This window comes from Suricata suricatta, chromosome 4 (assembly GCF_006229205.1).
Source record: "Suricata suricatta isolate VVHF042 chromosome 4, meerkat_22Aug2017_6uvM2_HiC, whole genome shotgun sequence".
Taxonomy (NCBI): domain Eukaryota; kingdom Metazoa; phylum Chordata; class Mammalia; order Carnivora; family Herpestidae; genus Suricata; species Suricata suricatta.
The window spans coordinates 64,521,161-64,541,565 of record NC_043703.1 but is presented as its reverse complement, the minus strand read 5'-3'; the positions used below and the strand labels follow the sequence as shown (position 1 = coordinate 64,541,565).

The 20,405-nt window shown below is 40.4% G+C and overlaps 1 protein-coding gene across 8 annotated transcripts in view; it reads right to left on the bottom strand.

The window, feature by feature from the left end:
* DCLK1 (doublecortin like kinase 1) overlaps positions 1-20,405 on the bottom strand; it is a 337,117-nt gene that overhangs the window by 53,931 nt on the left and 262,781 nt on the right. For 5 of the 8 annotated variants that reach the window (XM_029936850.1, XM_029936853.1, XM_029936854.1 and 2 more), the window contains 4 exons: positions 11,384-11,471; positions 8,620-8,728; positions 1,679-1,736; positions 1,062-1,181 (listed from right to left, as the gene is read on the bottom strand). In XM_029936850.1, the coding sequence (XP_029792710.1) occupies positions 1,062-1,181; positions 1,679-1,736; positions 8,620-8,728; positions 11,384-11,471 (375 nt within the window). Of the gene's footprint in view, positions 1-1,061; positions 1,182-1,678; positions 1,737-8,619; positions 8,729-11,383; positions 11,472-12,320; positions 12,400-20,405 lie in introns of those variants that run through there. The other 3 variants (XM_029936851.1, XM_029936856.1, XM_029936857.1) reach the window with 2 other exon arrangements.

Below are 20,405 nucleotides of genomic sequence, written 5' to 3'. Positions count from 1 at the left end.
CGACCTTTCTTTACTGAAAGAACAGTTTACCATTTTTTATCTCCCTCAGCTTCCAATGTGACAATAACCAATGTCACTTCAAACAAACAAGTCCCACCTCTCTGGAAGAAACAAATCCTAACATGAAGTAGGAAAAAGTAGGCTTCATCTGCAGAGATAAATAACCACTATGAAAAAAAGCCAACACATCTAAAATAAAGTAACTCTGAATAACAGAAGTTTAAAGGCTCTTCGAATGAATATTTTTCTATATAGTAACAGATTAGTTTATGACATGCTGTCTTTGTCTTAACTCTTTACACAAGGAAGCGCCACATTCCACGGTGTTGATTCCTGCCACCAGCTGGGGTGTGGGACTCCAAACAGGGTTCCAGGAGCCCGAGGGTCTTGTTGATGGGTGCACACATGGATGCAGAGTGTGGTGTGACCCATTTACGACATTTTACAACTGAAGTAGAAATCAGTTACTCCTTCAGTCAGATTAACATAATAGAAAAGAGAAAACTATCCCTCCATGATACTAAATATTAAATGTATAAAAACGTTTAGTTACTGAAAATGTTAAATATGGAAGTAGGGGTAACAGATGAGTCACCTTTCACTTAGATTCAGCAGTTAATTTAAAGCCTTTTTTAAATATAAGAATGGTTGGTACCTGTGGATGCAGTTCATGAAAAAGTGAACAATTTTAACTAAAATGGTAACAACAATGAGCATATTGGTGTCTATCTCACACTATCTGTGTTTTAGAAAGCACATGGTAGAAGCCGTCCTTCTTACTGTCACATTAACACTCCTGGTAAGTGCTGTTATTCTTCTCATTTTACATATGAGGAAACTTAGGTACAAAGAGGTTTACCCAAGGTCAGAATGCTGTACAGGTCAAGGCGGGGACGTCAACTCTCACAGTACGATTCTAGTGCTAACACTCCTCACCACTATGCCCATGCATAGAAATGAGAGACTAAATGTTGATGGGGGGTATGAAGGACAGAGCTCCATCTATCATACAGAAAAGCATGGTGCTTTGTGTAAATTTATTGTTTTTCTAAGGCACACACCTTTACTAATTCCATGACAAGATACAGTTCTGTTGGCACATCCATCTCTTCGATCAGAAGAACAATATTGGGATGCTTCACTCTTCTCAAAATAGACACCTCGTTCTGGATCATGTGCTCCTGTTTAAGGGAAAAGTCACCTTAATCAATATACACATCAAAACATATGAGGACTAACTCAGATGAGTAAAGCTATATCATTTGAGGATCACAGGAGATATATTTTGGTAAAATATAATGAATATATCTTAGATTCTGATATTCAGATAGCCTAGATCACCAAAAAATGTTGAAGGTCCTCAGATGATGCCTGTAATTTTGGAATCTATCGGGAAAACGATAATTGTGTATAGAAAGGTGGAATGAAACTTAGATCACAAAGGTAAATGAAGCAAGCAAACAAACAATGATAAGGAACAGAAATAACATAAAATCATTCCAATTAGCTTTGAGTCCAACAATATTTATAGAATAAAGTTATATTCTAATAAATATATAACATTTTATTCCACCAAAATGCAGCCCCTAGGGTGAACTTATGTTTATTTGGGAACTGATTTTTGTGTTTCTACCCCCTGGAAAAAACATATTTTCATAATAATAAACCTTATACATACTTTGCCTCGACATTTGCTTTTCTTGATAATTTTCAGAGCATACTCTCTAGCAGTTGACCTGCAAAGAGAAAGTATTTGTAAAAATACAAACTTAATTTCAAATCTATTGAGTCATTTTGTTAAGGATTAATTTCTTACTCCATAGATCTTGCATCAAGTGGATATAAATGTTTTGTAAAAAAAAAAAAAACCCAACAACCCTCTTTTTTCCTTTTTCAAAGAAATATGTAAACCTTAAGGGGTTGATCAAGGGTAAGGACAACAAGCATGACAGCATAGACACATCTTGAGCTGTTAATGTTACCCCACTTGTCATAAACCACCATTATTGCTATTGCCATGCGTAACTCATCCTGCTGGGCTGCCCGGCCCTCCTTGCCCTGCTCTCTGAAGCGGTGATGTCGGGACATCAAGCAGCTGTGAGTTTCTGCCCTTCTTCCCAATCTCTCTTGAGGTTATGTCCCCGCAAAGTGTGGCTGTGAAATTTCTGAATGGCTCTCACAGTCTCATTGAAATCTCTCAGTACACAGTTCAAACTCTTTAGACTTTGGCGCAAAGTGCAAGTCTATGAGTTCTGTTGCAGAACACATGGATGATGTGTTAAGCGGTACAGAAAGGGATACGACCATTATCTGAGCTTCATGTCTTCTTGGGACTTTTATGGCAGTGTCACGTCAGAGAATTAAGATAGAGGTGACAATTCAGTTTGATTCATCATCCAAAGCCACAAGGCAGCATTAAAATCAGAATTCTTGAGGTCTTGAGGACTCTGCTTCACACACAGCCCAGCCAACCCCCTCCCCTCCCTGTGATGGGTGTGGGAGGGAGGGTTTAGTCACATAGCTACCTTTAAATAGCTTCCTAAGTGGTGTTAACATTTCTAAGATACTGTAGTGCCAAAAACGACCTCTCTATTGTCCAAGGACACAATGTATACTTAATAAGCACAAGAAGCTGTTGCCATTTCATTTCTGGTGGGAGACCAAGACAGCTTAGCTCTTTCCCTATAGATAAAAGCCAACTTTAGGGATCCAAATGAAATACAGTGGGAGTGGGGCTGATTAAGAACAAAAAGTTCAAAATGGGGTTGTAAAACTTTCAGTGTGGAGAATCAAAGCGGGATTTCCTAGTTATGTGTTCAGAGCAAGAGTGATTCCCTGGTAAATGAAGAGGCCAGATATTAGCAGTGCGCCTCAAGGGCTTTTTGGACACCATTCATGTTGGGTTCGCTAAAACTGCTTCTCCCATTATACTTCCAGCTCTCCGCGTGGATAAGTGAGAAAGTGAAGTTAAACATACACCAGGGGACTCCTCACATTATGGAGGATCAAGGGGTCCTTTTAGTAGTCTCCTCTATAGAGGCTTCTGAAGAGTTTGTTTGCAAATGTGAAAACCCTCAATCAAGAGGAAAACCAAAAGCTGAAGTGTTTCTGGATTCCGCTCTTCACGAATCACTAAAAAACTATAATAAAACAAATCTGAGCCTTGAATCCAGGAGCAATTTCCTATCTGGTTTAAAGCGTTTCAGTCGATGACAGAGGAATCTGGACTCTCGGGCTGACCGCCGTGATAAAAGCCGGCAGGCCCAGGAGGGCCAGCGAGCCGGGACGGAGGTCACATTTCATTCTGTGCCTCCCTTAAGGGGCTGGATGACAGGACAGTGTTGGTGTGAAGAGAGGGGGACTTTTTAGTCTTGTCATTCCCTGTGTTTGCCATTTGATCCTCTGTTTCCCTGGAATGAGAAAGATTACAGGACTCAGAGCAAAGGGCGGGTGCAGGACCAGGAAGGCTGAATCCCTTCTACAGCAGAACAAAGAGCAGAATCTCCAAGGAGCAAGTGGGTGTATTGGCTCCCAGGACACCAAGCAAATCAAGATCTGTATGGAGCCTAAGGCTGAAAAGAAAATACAAGCAACCCTGGGTTGCTGTGGCCCTATGGCTTACAAGGAAAAGGGACTTTATGAGTTCAGTTCCCAGAACCTTACATAATATAATTCAACACTTAGTTACATTTACCCACCAAAATTAATACTGCAAGTTTTCTTTCTTGATTCTTTGAGGACAGAACTATAAAGTCATAATAAAACTCTTAACTATTGGAAGTATATGTTTATAGAAAAGCAGCTGAGTCTGGGAAATTAGCCTGCAAACAGGTGTTTGTACTAGATGTATGCAATAAGAATAAAACGTTAACTGCTTGGTAAATGAAAACACTTGGCAAGAAATAAAACCTTAGGTGAAGTATTTGTCTTCCTGCACACCAACTGTGAGGACCCTGCACCCCTGTAATTCCTCAGCAAGTGGTTACAAGCATGATTCTTTGCGGGGGGGTGCCTGGGCGGCTCAGTCAGTTGGGCATCTGACTTTGGCTCAGGTCACGATCTCACCGTTGATGGGTTCGAGCCCTGCATCGGGCTCTGTGCTGACAGCTCGGTGCCTGGAACCCACGCCGGATTCTGTGTCTCCCTCTCTATCTGCCCCTCACCTTGCTTGTACTCTATCTCTCTCTCAAAAAAGAAACATTAAAACAAACAACAACAACAACAACAAAAAGAACAACAAGCATGGTTCTTTGGTAGCCACAGAGGTGAGCAAAACCTGGTCCCTGTCCCCACGGACGGGAGTCTACAGTCTGTTGCAGTGAGAACAGTGGACACACAGTCTGCTGGTGACACTATAGGCCATTTGCTTGTTTGTCCCTGAAATTACATTCTTGACCTTGCACAGAATCATGGAGCTCCTGGATGTCACAGCAAAGGTGGCCGCGGCAGCAGCTGGACAGATTCTGTTTGCTTCCTCGTATACGGGAACTCAATTTGTAAGGTCCCTTCCTGCTAAGTTTGATCCAAGGTTAGAGACTGAACTCAAGAGAGAAATCTCCACATTTTACAAACTTGAACTAAAGCTAATTTTTAATGTTTGTGCAAAAAAAACAATGGTTTCGAGAAAGCTGTCCCGTTTAGACTTTGTGACTCTCAACCCAATGCCAGCCTGCTCCCCACCCTTCTCTCCACGGCAGCAGAATGCTTAGTAATTGCGGTGTCTTGGACTAATGTGCTTTTCGTTGTTGCTGTTATGGGGGATTTGTTAGGTTTTCAGGGCATTAAAAAAGATTACGTGGAAAAGGAAGAACAGCTTCTCAGGCATTCTCACCAGAGCATTTGATGAATTTCACGGCAGTCCTTTGATTGTGGGTCATGTTCTCAAGCAGAGGGACTTCGGTCTTGTCTCTCTCTCTGTAGACCCATATGTGCCCACTGTAGGCCTGAACTAGCAGGGGCTCCAAGCATGTTGGATGTGGCTCGGGGATTCCAGAGGGTGGTGGCATTTAGGACCCCCCAACGAAGAGGGGCTCGTAAACAGCACCCTTTGTTTACCTTGTAATCATAATAAAGCCAATCTGAGCCTCCTCCTACTGGGCTAATAGTGGAGAGCCTAGACCTGAGGCACCCCACATCTCCCATAGGGTCTCCTCTCACATCTCTGGAGGAGAGTTTGATTCTGAATTTGAGCGTGAGCCTCCATGGCTATTGGGTGCCAAGCATCCTGGGGAAGGAAAGAAGGAAGCATGCTGCCAGCTAGCTGGGAAGTAGATAAGCTTCTCCATTTAGACGAATCCTCCACATTGTACTTCAGGAGGAAATGCCTTCAAACTACAGGTACACAGTTTTGGAGATTCTTGAGAATTCTGAAGACAGAATTTCTAGGTAGATGCAACCCATTTTTGAGACTGAAGTCTCAGCAGGTATGGATGGGTTGGAGCCCACCTACGTTCACTGCTGAAGCCAATGGTTTCAGTGCACAGTTCCTCAGGTTTACAGGGGAAAGAGGGAGAGAGCAGCTAGAATTCAATATGATTCCGATGCCTACCTTGCTAAAAAATGCAACCACTGCAGGTAGAGACGAGGGCCAAAAGCCACCCGAGACACTGTCCCTGCTCTTCACTGAACCACTTGTACCCTTGGCTTGTGTGGTGATTAGTCCATTGAGAGCTAGGAAAGCCAAAGGCAAAGGGTCCCTCATTGAAAGCCCACTACTCCTGCTTTGACTGTTCTGTCCTGCTTTCAGCATTCTGTGTTTCTTTGGGGGCTCAAGTGCTCTATAAAACAGCTTCAGGATAGAACACATCCCAGTTCCCCAACTTCCTGTAGCATGTCCTAGGCTCCGAGGCCACTGGAGACACTGGGGAGCAGGCAGAGATCTAGGTGGGCCTGGCAGTTACTACCAAAGGACCTGCTGGCTCGGGACCATGGAACAAAAACCCTGCAGAACACTGTTATCGAATCCATTGTTGTAGGAAAGCCTTCCCTGTGACGGCATATTATTAACAGAGGAGGGACACCCTTGCTCTTGTTAGTCTGTGTGCATTCTTCAAAATATGGCAGAATGTACCCGCAAGCAATGTGTGCCATTCACAACATTCTTAGCTCGCATTTATTTTCTTGGACCTCTGGAAAATATTAGAAGAATGTTTCATGACGGCTCCGGGAGGAGGGCACACGCCACATGTCCTCATTTAGCAGGGGCAGAATATTAACACTTGTCGGAGCAATCTGGTGTTTCGACTCTGAAGGTTCGTACGAGACCCAAGATGTGAACTCATGCAAAATGAACACAAGCCAAACTAGAAAGAAAGAAATTAATTCTGGATGGAACCATGAGAAATTTCGTTTGTGGGAAGACCAGTAAGTGTTGGACTAAGACACCATCACGCTCCCTGTGCCAGCTAGGAGAAGCAGCACATGGCTGCCACCCCAGACTCAACAGCTGATGAACTTTGGCAGATAATCAGAGGCCCCTGGTAGGAAGGGCAATCTGCTAAAAATGGGAATTTTGACTACTGTGGAAAAAAGTTAAAAAGAGTTGAATTTACTATCAGTAAAGGTATAAATGAAATATAAACATATATGTTTTTTTAATTTAATTTTTAGAGACAGAGAGAGACAGCGTGAGCAGGGGAGGATCAGAGAGAGGGAAACAGAATCTGAAGCAGGCTCCAGGCTCTGAGCTAGCTGTCAGCACAGAGCCCGATGCGGGGCTCAAACCCACAAACCATGAAATCATGACCTGAGCTGAAGCCGGATGCTTAATGGACTAAGCCACCCAGGTGCCCCGAAATATAAACATATAAACACACACACACACTTCCATCTATTGCCTTAAGAATGGCTTTCCTGGTTTAATTTCTGACTTCTTCCTACGGGGACAATGTGGCATGTGTGACGTTAGAGCAGGCAACCTGCATTCTCACGACAGGACTCTTTGCTGGAGGCAGCAGAGTAGTCAAAAGTATGTGTGTTCTGGAGCTGGGCTCAGCTTGGCTTACTAAGCACTTCCCAACTGAGTGACCTTGGGCATTTCACTTCTCAAGGTGTTCTTTGTATGCTATACATGGAGACAATACTGATATTATGGGATTATCGTGGCAATTATGTGAAATATCATAAAGGCTTTGTATATAGTGTATGCTCGGTAAAAAGTGGCAGGTCCTGTGTTTGGAGGTGTGAAGTCTAGGAAAGTAATGGACAATTTTCTATATTTGGCAGCCAGGCAATAAATGGTCAAACTCTGTGGTGGCAGTGGGGTGATGAGGGGAGAGAGGTGAAAAGGTGGCCTAACAGTAACGACTAAGGGGTTTTCCATACGGCTGATTCCTCACGCCCGTCTCTCACAGAGTGGCTGCTCCAGTGACTTGCTGGCATTGGTGGGAATATCCCTGCCAAGCTGGTATGCCGGGGCGGAGCCAAGTCTGAGATTTAGTGCACAAGGGTATCTCAACGTGGGCTCTGTTACCTTAGTCAGGGAAGTGTCTTCCTAACAGTAGCAAAGGAAGCAAAGGTTCCTTTGCAAAGGGGGCTGGAGGGAGCAAATCGGTGGACACTGGCCAAACTAAGGACCCCTGTGGTGTCTGAGGCCCTGTGCAGACCTCCAGCTCTAAAGTGGCATGAAACTGCACTTCTACATCAGAGCCCCTGGAGAAGAACAGGCTCCGGATCTTGCGAGGCCAAGCTCCTAGTCTGAGGCATCCTCTCTAGTGGTGGTGCAGAGTGAAGGAGCACTGTCTCCTCCGTTGGTGACCCGCAGGTGCCCAGCCTCACTGGGGGCAAAGTGGCAGGGCAGTGTGCACGTCGCAGGCCGGCCCCCAGGAAGCGAGTGGTGTATACCCGCTCCAGGCACGAGGCAGCTGCCCCCTGACTTTTCAACCCTCTGCTCACCAGCTCTGAGAAGCAGCTGTAGGCTGACCAGGTCCCTGAAAAGGGAGAATCTGCTCAAGAAAGGAATTCCGATTCGGGCACAGGGCTTAGAGTTTGAGGCCACCTTAATCTGGGCCGTGACTCTACTAGTTGTCACTTCACCTGTAGCCACCAGCCAGTGTCCTTGATTAGGTATCAAGGTCTCAGGCATAAACTTTTTACTCTAAACCCCTTGCCTCTGGCCCCCAAGAGTACCAAGCTCTTTCATTTTAAGGTATTTTAATGTACTAAACACTATTTTTGTTGGCATCAGTACCTATGCATTTTGAAGCAAGGTTTTATATTTAATTTGATGATATATCATGTTAGAATTCACTGTATTCACTGTATACAAGAACCTCTACAAAATGCCTCCAAAAGGTGTAGGAAAAACTGCTCAATGTGTGTTTTTTTTTTTAAACAAAATCAAGGGACTCACCTGAAAGATCTGGCAAAGGTTTGCTGAGTACATTAAAAAGGAAAAATCAAAGTCCTTAATTTATAGATTGTCCCAGGAATCACTACATTTTTCAAATCTGTTGTTAGATGGACTTTCCTTTCTTTAAAAAACACTTTTTTTTTTACACATCTGGAGCTGAGACATTAACCTGTTCCATATGTGCCACAGACTAAAATAAAGACACAACCTTGGAAAACATAATGCCAAATGTCTCCCTCAAAGTTCGATGCAAATGAGTTCCTTCTCACCTTTCTACACATTCCTTGACAACAGCAAAATTTCCATCCCCTATTGTTCTTCCGACTTTATATCGTTCTGTAATTGTGGCTGGAATCTGGAAGCCTTCCTCCAACACTTCTGAAAGAATCATTAGTACATTTTTATCGGTAGAAAAGGGAACGCAGATGTTGCACCAGAGAGACATTTAGAAGTATCATCGGACAGACTGGAACTGATTCAGAATCAATATGTCACTTTCTGTACAGGGAGGCCAGCCCCTGCTGCTGACATTGTATACTCAACAGTTTTCTTACTAAGACGAATGATAAACTAAAAGGAAACGTAAAACGTATGGGGTCCACTCCCACCAATTGGAAGACGGGCAGTGGGGATTCCGAGGAGGAAGTTTGGCTTTTGGGTTTCATGTCAATGTGATCAATAGTGTTCACGGAATACCCACTAAGTGACGTTCCTAGGGAAGGCGCAGGAGGAAAATAGGGCTTAGAGGGGAGGCTGGGCTGCTTGACACGGTGCAAGCATGAAGCAGGCCTGCTGGTGGGACACTTAGCTGTACCACATCCCGAAGTGGAGATCTCCGTAAAAGTCCTTCTGAACTGAGCCCTGAGCACCACCCTCCCCAGTATCAACGAGCAGATTTCAGACAAATGTTCTCACCAGCAACCTGTGTAGCAGATGTTGAGTTAAAATTGCAATATTTATTATGTCTGTGAACAGAACAGTTCTGTAGTTTCAATTATGTTAGTGCCACTAACACAACACATTTTCCCCCTTAAGATGCATTTTGAAGTATTTTACAAATGCCTAATAATGCTTTAAATATCTAAGGCCATAAAACTAAATAAGCCACACTTAGGTCACATAAATATACTGGATAACCTTTAACATCTTAGGGGTGTAAAAAGCCTTTTATTGCTGGGCTCTAAAATTTACATGCTTTAAAGTTATAAATCCTAGCTCTCCCTCAGGCGAACTGAATACAAAATGTGATGGAAGCCTAGTGTGCTTTCTAAATGTGCTCCTATTCTGACCTTTAATCATAACGGAGACTAAACATTTCTTCTCGAAATAAAATTAAAACCTTAGGCGGTGCCTAGGCTTTCTTGGTGAGTTTTGTGTTCTCCATTAGTCTGCATCAGTGGGGAGCAACAAATGGAAACTCACAATCATCACACATCTGCTTTAGGACCCTTATTCTGGTTCTGGGATCACGCTCATCTGTACGACTCTGGATTCTAGGGTGGATGGAATTCCTGAAAAGGGTTGTTGTACAAAGTAGGACATTTGCTATCTATATTTACCCTTGGCACTTATCTGTGTAGCCTCTTTACCTCTTGATATAGATTCATTTTAGTCTTTACCCACAATCACAGTGGTCGCCAGAATACAGTGAGAGCTGAAGCCAATGAATCCCCCCTCCCTAATCCCCACCATCTCACACCCAAGGGAGCCAATAATTTTGCCTCTGTTTGAAAGACTTAGCCATGTCTACTTCATGGGAATCAGAGGAGATGGCTGGAGAAGTTTCAAATCCACTGCAAAGCACCCGAATTTAGAAAACATCTCTCAGATGACACGGTCTTAAGGCTCTTTATTATATGGATGAGGAAAATAACCATCCTTGGCTGTCAGAGACAAGTCTGACTCCAGATGGGAAACGGAAGGAGGTTCCTCAGCCCTCCCCCCAGTGAATGCATCACCAAGGCACCCATCTGGAGCACACGGCTTGGGATTTTTTTTTTTCCTATTGATAAAAATGTATCTTTTAGGCTCTTGGCTAAGAAGGCTTTGTCAAAGTCTTAGCCAAGGACCATTTCATTTCATTAGGTAAATACAACACAGTAGAACAAAAGGGACTTCTAGATGGCTGAATTTCATAGTTCTGGAAGTGCAAAAAAAAAAAAAAAATCTGATACTGCGTGGTAGTCAGGAAAAGAATTATGTGCAAATCACTTGTCTCATTTGACATAATCAAAGTGCTTCCCCCCAAAGGTACTTTTTCTGGACAATTAAATAATATCATTTCAAACAAATAAGGGATCTGGGTCTTTAAAAGTGGCTTGATCGTATCAGTTTTATCCTTTTCTAAATACTTTCTCATAGTTGATTTGAGCCTGATAATGACCCCCAGGAAGGAAAGAAGCATATACTACAATCGTACACAATTTGATAAAAGGGAAACTGTGGTGCAGAAAGGGGAAGAGGCTGATCCAAAAACAATCCAGCGAGTCCCTGAAAGTCAATTCTGGAGTCCAGGTCATTGGACCACATCACAGAGAAATTCTAAAATGAACTAGCTTAAGGTACAAAGAATATTTTTGCAATTGCTGTCAAGTATTTCTTTTGTAAGGTCATATTTTCACACACTGAGTTCACTTAAGTACATCTGTGGGACTATAACAGACAATCAAGAGAGCACGCATACTTTAATGTACTGAAAGTGAACAGAATTTGGGAAAACAAAGGCAGCCATTACTTCCTTTTATTTTCCAAGTAGGCAATAGCTAGCCTTCTTAGAATATTTCTACCCTCAGAGGATGTGAAATATCTCCAAATCGGGCTAATTCCCTCTTCCTGTTCCCAGAGAGGGGATGTGATCCTTCGGGGAAACGATATGCAATCCTATCCCCGCGCTCTGACCCCCAGGAGCTGCGTTAGGCTTCTGTTTCATAATGCTCATGAAGTCACAGTTTTCTGAAGTAAATGTGGCCACCCCATGCTCTGCCCCCTGAACCACGGGAGCCTTCTCCTCGGACACCGGGTCCCCAAGCTCACCACTTTCTGCAGGTCCCTCGTTCTCATCCATTGAGCTGCAGACTTTGGTGGATGCCAGGGAGGTAGAGGAACCTCCATGCTGTGAGCTCTGCAAAAGGGACAGAAACAGAGAATGAAGACACTGGGTCAGGGCGCCGGTCTCCAGCTGCGCTGCCTAGCCCCAGACCTCGGGAGATAACTGCACCCGTCACCAGGGAGGGTTTGCTCTGAACACTGGAAAAGGGAGATTCTTAGACTATTCCATTGGACGACTTCTCTTTCCCGCCCTATTAACCAATAATGGGAGGTTTAACTGTGTCAGGATAATCTCTCTAAATTTGGAGGTTCCTTGGCTCTTTATTCCTTTTTCTCAAAATCGGCATCCCACAGCTTACTGTTTAGGTTTGTCAGATTTTAAACATCTCACCTCACATTTCCACAGTCTATCTGCAAACAGGCCTGAAATATGGCTCCACTCTGATCTCATCCCATGTTTTTTTCTATTCTTATCATAGGGGGAAAAAATTCTCTTCAGTTTGTCTTACAGGATATTCTAAAAAAAATATTGAGGCTTACCACATCGCTGGAGAAAGGTTATAGAGTGGGTAATTCCACTTTGCAATAAAGACACAAGCACTAAGCTGGTTATCAACATGTTAACTGTTAGAAAATAAGTCTGAGGCAAAGACAAGAATAAAAGCCTAAGCCTGGTGATTCCCTTGTATTTTTGGTGTATTCTGACCCAAGACCAGCGAGAGCAGACAGGGAAACAGCTCTATTACAAAGCTCAGAGGATGAAACAATACCAAATATTTAGTACTATGATTAGCCACGGGACAGTCCTTTAACAATGAACCTTCCCATCTCTGCATCTATTCCTTGAGAAAACAATCTGCACATTTCAATGCTATTTCTAAACAGTGAACACAGCTTGTCCTAAAAGATCTTCCTTCTGTTTCCCTGGGTTTATCCACTTGGTTGGCCTGATGGGAGCAGGAGGCGGTGAGGGGGCGGCATTGGCTCATGGTGCCGGCTGTCTGTGGAGCAGAGAGAAGGGAAAGAGCATCTGTAGTTGAATTAATAATGAAGAGGTGGCGAGAAGCAAAGTTGACCTATTTTTCCTCTGCTTACCTGCTTCCCTGCAACCTCCTCCCCATTCCATCCAGCCTTAACGGTACACAGAGTAGGAGGGAAGAGAAAGTTTTACATAATTCCTTTACCCCCAAGAGTTTCATTGCATAGAAGCAAAGGTGGTAATTTTCACCAAAAAGACTAATATCATTGGAAAAATGTTACTTAAATCACTGCGGGGCCATTTGAGTCCACTGCCTGTTCTCCCAGGTGTGGCTAAGATAACTGTGCTCCATTGGACAAGTTCATCAAAGCTGACAGCTGACAGTTGGGGTAAAAGTTGAATTCACGGAAGGGATGCAACTGCTTATGTATAGGACATCCTAGAAGTTTTGTGGTTACTCTAGAATCCTCCTGAATGCCACATAGCTTGTGTAATGTGTCCTTTATTTTCCTATATCATAAGAATTCCCCCATCAATCCATCTGATGACTTGAGCGGGGTCTTTTCCATCTCATCCAGCCTCCCTCTGTGACAAGCAGCACACATCCATCCTATATCAGGCTAGAAAGAGGGATTCAGATTGTGACCTTGAAACAGATTTCTCTTGGGAAGATACTAACTATATAGTCATAATCAACTTTGTCAAAGGTACTGCAAATGTATGAGGCTCTAAGTCACACTCTGCTGACTTTTACCGATGTCTGTTTGTAAAAACCCTGTATTTGTAATATTGGAATACAAGGCTTAAACAAGGCAGACTTGTGATGTCGACGTCTGGAGAAAATAAACATTAACATTACCACATTTGAGAGAAAGGTGTGTGTTTTCCAGAAAGTGAGACCTTTTATCCCTTGTGTCCTTGCTTTTGTTGTAGACATAATGTTGTTCCAAGCAGAAAAGCAGTAAGTAGATGTCTAAAGTGTAGAGCTTCTCTTCTGGGGTTTCTGATCCTTGAATTTTCTGCCAGCAGCATCACAAGTGGTGTTTAATAACGTAGACACCTTGCGATTTGGGGTAACAGGTGCTGTCTTGTCATGTGGTGTTTTAAATTTTTGAATACAAAGACAAATTCTTTCATCAAGCACTCCAATTAATAGACTAGTAGCATGTTTCCTAGCAAAGATGCCCACATTTATGCACTCAGTTCCAAAAGCTTGTTCTTTTAATAAGAATATCAGATACTCAAAACAGAACTCTGACCCAGGGCCACCTGGGTAGCCCAGTCGGATAAGCATCCGACTTCAGCTCAGGTCATGATTTTGAGGTCCACGAGTTCCAGCCTCAAGTCGGGATCTGTGCTGACAGCTTAGCGCCTGGAGCCTGCTTCAGATTCTGTGTCTCCCTGTCTGTCCCTCCCCTGCTTGTGCTCTGTCTCTCGCTCTCTCTCTCAAAAATAATAAATATTAAAAAAAAAAAAACTCTGACCCAAACTATAACTGTAATGTGTTATAAACTTGCTGGATATTATTCACTTAAGTGCCTTATCGACTAACTAATTACATTTTTAACAGTGTCGCCAAACGTCTGCTGCCCCTGAATGCTTGCCACAACACCAGCTGTGTTTTCTCTGCCTTATGGACTAAAACCCCTCAAGGTTTTTAGGCTCTGGCTTTAAAAAAAAAAAAAAAAAAAAAAAAAAGCAGAGTTAACACAAGTTTGCTTACGGTTTAGATTGCTTATTTTCAACTTCAGGTTTGAAAATGTACCCAAGGTAATTTCAAACTTCATGCTGAGGGTAACAGACAATTTTTAAGAGAAAAATTTATTTAATTACAAATAGAACTCCAAGTGGAAAGTTCTCATTTTATTTATTATGCTCAAACAGAAGATTAGGTTTTTAATAGGGTTATCACATTTCCCCCCCAAGAAGTAAGATAGTTAACATTATACACTTTTCCAAGACAATGATTATTCATGGATTCAAAGAAGTTCAGGGATTGGAGTAGGCCTTAAATATTACCTATTACACCCTGCTTCCATTCAAAGATCCAATGCCCACTACAAAAATCCCAGCCATGTGGTCAAATGACCTCTGTCCAAGCCCTCTGCCAGTGACCACATTATTTCTTGAGGCAGCCCCTTCATTGTTCATATGAAGCAAAGAAAGTTCTTCCTTATGTTAAAATGATGTACTTCTACATTTTCCATTTATTGGTCTTCACTCTCACCTCTGGAACGATCCAGTACAGGTCTAATCCACTTTTCGTACGACAGGGCTTTAGGAATTTGGAAATAGTTACTGGATCCCTTCAATTTGGATTTTCCCAGGTTTTGTTTTGTGACAGGCCGCCATAGCCTCTTTACCCTCTTATGGATGCACTCCTGTTCTCAATATCTCTTGTTAATGCTAGTGCTCAAACAAATGTAATATTCTAGGTGTACCTGACCAGCAGAGAGCAGGAGACAGAGCTTTCTTCCTTATGAAAGAAATATTAATGTACTTTAAGATCACATCGGCTTATTGATAACACCATAACTTTTTAGCATAACACTGAGGCTCACAGACGTCAGATTTCCCTAGTATGTATTTGGGAGGTTGGCGTTTTGGATCAAGTGTAAGACTTCTTATTTATTCATGTTAAGTGTCATATTTATTACACTGATATGCTTGCAGAGTGTTATTTTTTGAATTCTGATTTTGTCACCTAATGTTTTTGTCCTCTCTCCTAGTTGAAGTGATTCAATAATAAACATTACTCTTTGTGTATGCTAGTTACTAATCCTAAATATACTAATTTAGACAGTGTTGGAACATTTTGATTATTGTCCATAAGTCTGATCAAAGGATTTTGAAAATAGTAAAGGGAAAATGTGTAAATTTTTGCTCTTTAGAATTAACCCAATGAAATTAGTCAACCTTTATTTGTGACCAATAGAAGCTGAAAAGCCCACTTATATTTTTGCATGCTTATGAGTGAAATCAGTTTACTTATTTGGATTTTCTGAACAGATAAACCATTTTATAGTCCATGTAATCAGATTTTGTCTTTTCTTCAGTTTGCTAGTTTTAAGGCATCTGGGTGTATAGTACAGAACATACCTTTATTTTAGAATTTAATGCAATTAGCTGCTCTAAGAGCCATTGTGACATTTGAAATGTTATCACCTGCAAGCTGGCTTAATGGGAACCAGGTGGGCAGGTTGCTGGCACCTGGATGCACACCTTCATAAAAGTGCTGCCTTAAGTCAGAACACATCCAAAGTGTGGCTTTTCAGCTTGGGATCATGTAACAGATGGAGAACATATCACACTTTTTGAAGTGAGAAAGCTGACATAACAGCTCTAACCACATTTTACCAAGATGTATCTGATGACTGTGTAGTTAAAAACATTTCATTTTAAATATAATGGTACTAGTTACCCCTGCCATCTGTATTAACGGTGTCGCTCACCTGAGGTCTACACTGAATAAAGTTTTCAAAAATATGCAATTGATCCAACTGATCTCACCACACAATTTTAGCTCTGATTAGATATTTGTATTACTTCCACTTCACATTCTGTCTTGGCAAACAATTATTACTTTGTTAATATTGATTTGAAAAACTGTAAAAAAAGAATTTAAAAATCAAGTGGATCAACTTTATAAAGGAAACACAACCAATAAATATTTACCAAACTCAAACTCTGTCTTGGTAATCCTGAGGTCTATGAAATCTCTAAAGATGACCTAATTTAATAAAAAAATTAAATCATACTCTTAGAGTAGAAAGCTTAAAACCTGAGGATTCTACGCAAGTATAGACACTTAATACATTCATTTGCTCTCCAAGTGCGTATAGAACAACAAGTTGGTGACATCAATCTGTAATAACTAAGAAGGTGTTATGTGAAATAAGACAGAGGGAATTCATTTTTTTTCAAATTCTTCTGTTTGCATTCTTCCTACATGTTAGCCTAAATATACTTTATGACACAAGTAATCATGTGCATAACAAGAATCAATATGGAAAAATGTAAAATGTCATCATAAAAATTTGGTCAAAGTTTTTAAAAGACTGAAGAACCATTATTCATGAAATTGATTTACTCAGAGGAAGAAAAAATGAAAATGGGAATACTGGCATTAAAATCTGAGAGTGAAACCACCCACATGAGCCAAGATGTCATAAATAAACGTATTTCACTGCAATTTTGTTTGATCAAGCAGCCCTCTTGCCTCTAGAATTCAGTCACTATACTCAGGTAAAGATCTATTAAATTCAAAATCTTAACCATTTGTCTTGAAGAGACTGTTATGTTGGGGCAGGGGGAGGGCACAATGTCTCCTCTGAGGAGTTATTCTTCATGAAATCATAGTCTGAAAGGGGACCAGAAAGTCATCTAGTTTATCACCTCTTGATAAAATAATTCCCTCCATGATTTACTCCCCAAAAGAGATTCCGAGTCTGGATACTATGTTAAGAAAGCATAAATACAATTTGGAATTTATAAATTTGTAAACATTTCTTCCAGTTGTACCATCATTGTTGGGCACTGGTTACATTCAGGTTATCATGGAACAAATAAAGAGAACCAACTAAAGCAAACTATAATTTTAAGGTTAAAAAGAACCTCCGAAAAATGTTAGATTTAAAACTAGAATTTTGGACTTCCATAATAATGTGAATGTAAAATATTTTTCTAACTGAGCCAGTAGACTTTTCTATTCTCCCTTACTCGACATTATGCATTAAATAAAGGTTGGATTTTTGCTCTAGACTGAAGTTGGGTAATCAAGCATTTTATTAACATCACTATTTATTTTATTATATATTTCTTATTTTATATATTTACTTATTTATTCAGTGATGTTAAGATAACTTGTATACATACCCAAGTACATATATCCACATGATCATTTCCCCCACCCTATAATTTGATGACCATGGGAAAAATGCCTTGAAACCCAGGAGACAGCTAGGATGTCTAAAAAAAATGCATGCCAATTCTTTTTCAGTCAGTTGCCATTGGTCTGAAAATTCACCCTTAAGACAACCCAGAGAGAAAAGTATATTAATGATTTTAAAATAATCAGCTGAAACTGAATTCTTCGTAAGAGAGTCTTCTCATTTTGCTGTTTGCTATTGCCAATATTTTATCCTTTAGATGTCACGGGATGCCATTCCGCAGTATGCCAAGTGTCACTTGGCTGGGGCTAGTCCATCACAAGAATGTCATAAAACATAATTAGGAAGGTAAAGATTACCCCTCAAAGTCATTTCCATTTCAATGTCTACTTACAAGTATTCTGAAAGAAACTCACTGAACAACATAGGTGGTTTTTCCTGTTTATTACATAGTTATTCTAAGGTGGTAAGTGTCACAAAGTTAACTTTGAGGGGAATAACATGGTCCAGTGTGAAATACAAGCTATAACATTTTACAATGAAACCACAACACGAGGGGATGGAACTTTCCAAACTGGGTAGTCCAATGAAACATCTCATCATTTAGTGCTATAAAACTCTACTATGGCCTCAACTAATGGATTTTAAAAACATTTTAACACCAATGCTCTTTTTAAGAGATTATACATCCAAGCCACTCAAACTGTATGCAGAAAGTATGCCAACTTCTTTTTAGAAATTTCATCCAATTTTACATGATTCATAGTGAATTTTGAAGTAAAAAGTCCTGAGGACAAATATGTCAATTCCTTGTTTGTTGATGAATGTAAAGTAAAAAGCATGCGTAACAGGAAAATTATCTTTCATAGTTCTTTGCCTGTGACCTTTCAGATGCCTACTTTCCTGACTTCAAAACCTTTGTTGTGGCCATATATAATACAAACACCCATGTATTACATGCACCATTTATACTCTTTTGGAATTTATCCATCATCCTTACTAAAATGAACCACATTTTAAAGACACTATATATCATGCACTCTTGAAAATTACAGCTAGGGCCTCAAATTTCCTATCTATTCCACATGCGTTACAGGCACAAAATTATAAATATTTTTCAGCTGACACTATAACAGACTGCATCAGGCAACTGGTATATTGAATTCAATATATCTCTAATTTTTACACCACACTCTTGAGGGCTATCTCAAACAAATACAGTTCTCACTCACATGCACAATTAGAGATGCTAGCAAAACTAATGCAAATATGTATACATGGGCAAATGTAGGCATATATAGTAAATCCATTTGATTAACATTTTCAAGTGTGTATATATTTATACAGATATATACACACACATAGCAAGTACAAGAAAGTTACTACTGAAAATATGTCAACAGTTTAGAATAGTGTTTTGAATAGTGTTTTGAAAGAACACATAAAATTGCCTTACAGGTTAACTGGCTTTGTTACCAACTTACTTCAAATCAAACACAGTTTGGATTATTTTATATTTACGGTTCAATATTAACACTCAACTACTCACAACTCTATAAATCAATGTTTCATTCTTAGTGAATATTGATGGACAATCAATACATGTCATCAATACATACACATTAGAGAAAACATCAGTGATGGTGTTCACACATTTTAATCATTGACTATCAAGACATAATGATATAAACATGAATCTGTGCTTATATTTAATAATTAACACAATATTGGATTTGTTTGAATTGTACATTGTGTATCTGGATTCGAATTTTTGTTTGTGAAATAAATCACTACATCTATTAGGAATGATTTTGCCTTACTAGGTTAGCATACTGCTATTGAACTTAAAAATGCCCCAACTAATCGTCATATTTCATAATTTATGACATTTAGGTTTTACAAAATCCCCATACAGTTCCACAAGAGCCAGTAACTTATAAGGCTGTGTCACAAACACCACAGTTTACTCTTCATGGCCTATAAACATACACACACTTATATAAGCACACCCATGTACACACAGAGCCCAGAAAGTTTACACAGACACCCACACACCTGTATAGATATATGGCCACATAGGAAAAATGTAGTAGTCTGATAGCTCAAATACGTGGGATGATGTTTCAAGCATATTATTGTCTATTTTTATCAATAAATTTAGCATTTAGACTTCATTGCTTTTAAATGGGGAAAGGATAAAAAAGGCCCAATCAGGTACAGATCTGCAGTGGACGCAACCTAATAGCCCTGCTGGTTAATGTAGGGAATACATATAGTACATAAATGTTGGTTCAAATGTTTCTAGGAGATATTACTTGATTTTTTAATATTTAGATGAGCCAATAAAAGAACATGGGGCTGTGTATGGATGAGTGGACCTGACACATCCGAAAAGCCTCTGACAGTATAGAAACATTGTGGACCCCCCCCACCTGACTGATTAAAGCAAGACAAAGAAGAAATAAACCACGATGTGGTTTTCCGAACCAGTCTTTTGAATTCACACTGAACTTCACACTTGATCTATCACTGTTTTGCATTTCTAAAATGCTGAAAGCAGGGAAATACTTATCCTATCTTTCTCTACAATGTCTAAGAAAAACAAGTGCGTGCGAATGAAGTATCAGAATTTTAACTAGAGGACGGTGTCTTCATAGCACATTTAAGGTTTACCAGAAGGACAAAAATGTATGGCTTTTGCTGGAGCTCTCTCCTGTTCAGTAGAATAATTTTAAAGTTCAGTGCCTAATTTTTTAAAAAGAATTCTGTATATAAGTAAATCTTAAGTGCCTATAAATCATCAGTTTGATTCCACTAGTGAACTGAACCTTCTGGTTTGTCGCTAAGAAATCTTAAAAATTTCTCCTTTAGTATAATGGAATTACGCTCTGCATAGAAAGAGATCTCCAAGTCTATAAATGGTGTGTTGTTTCAATCTCTGAGGGACTTTAGTTTCAAAAAGTAAATGATATATATTGCCTCTGAACAGTCCTTTAATAAAAGTCATATGTTCAAAAGATTAAATGCTGTGGAACAGCATTTCCCTTGGAGCGGCCTGAATGGAAAGCTGGCCATGATCTCTATCGGCAATTAGTACAAGTACAGTTTCTTTTAGCCATGTCTAAACAAAGCCATGGGC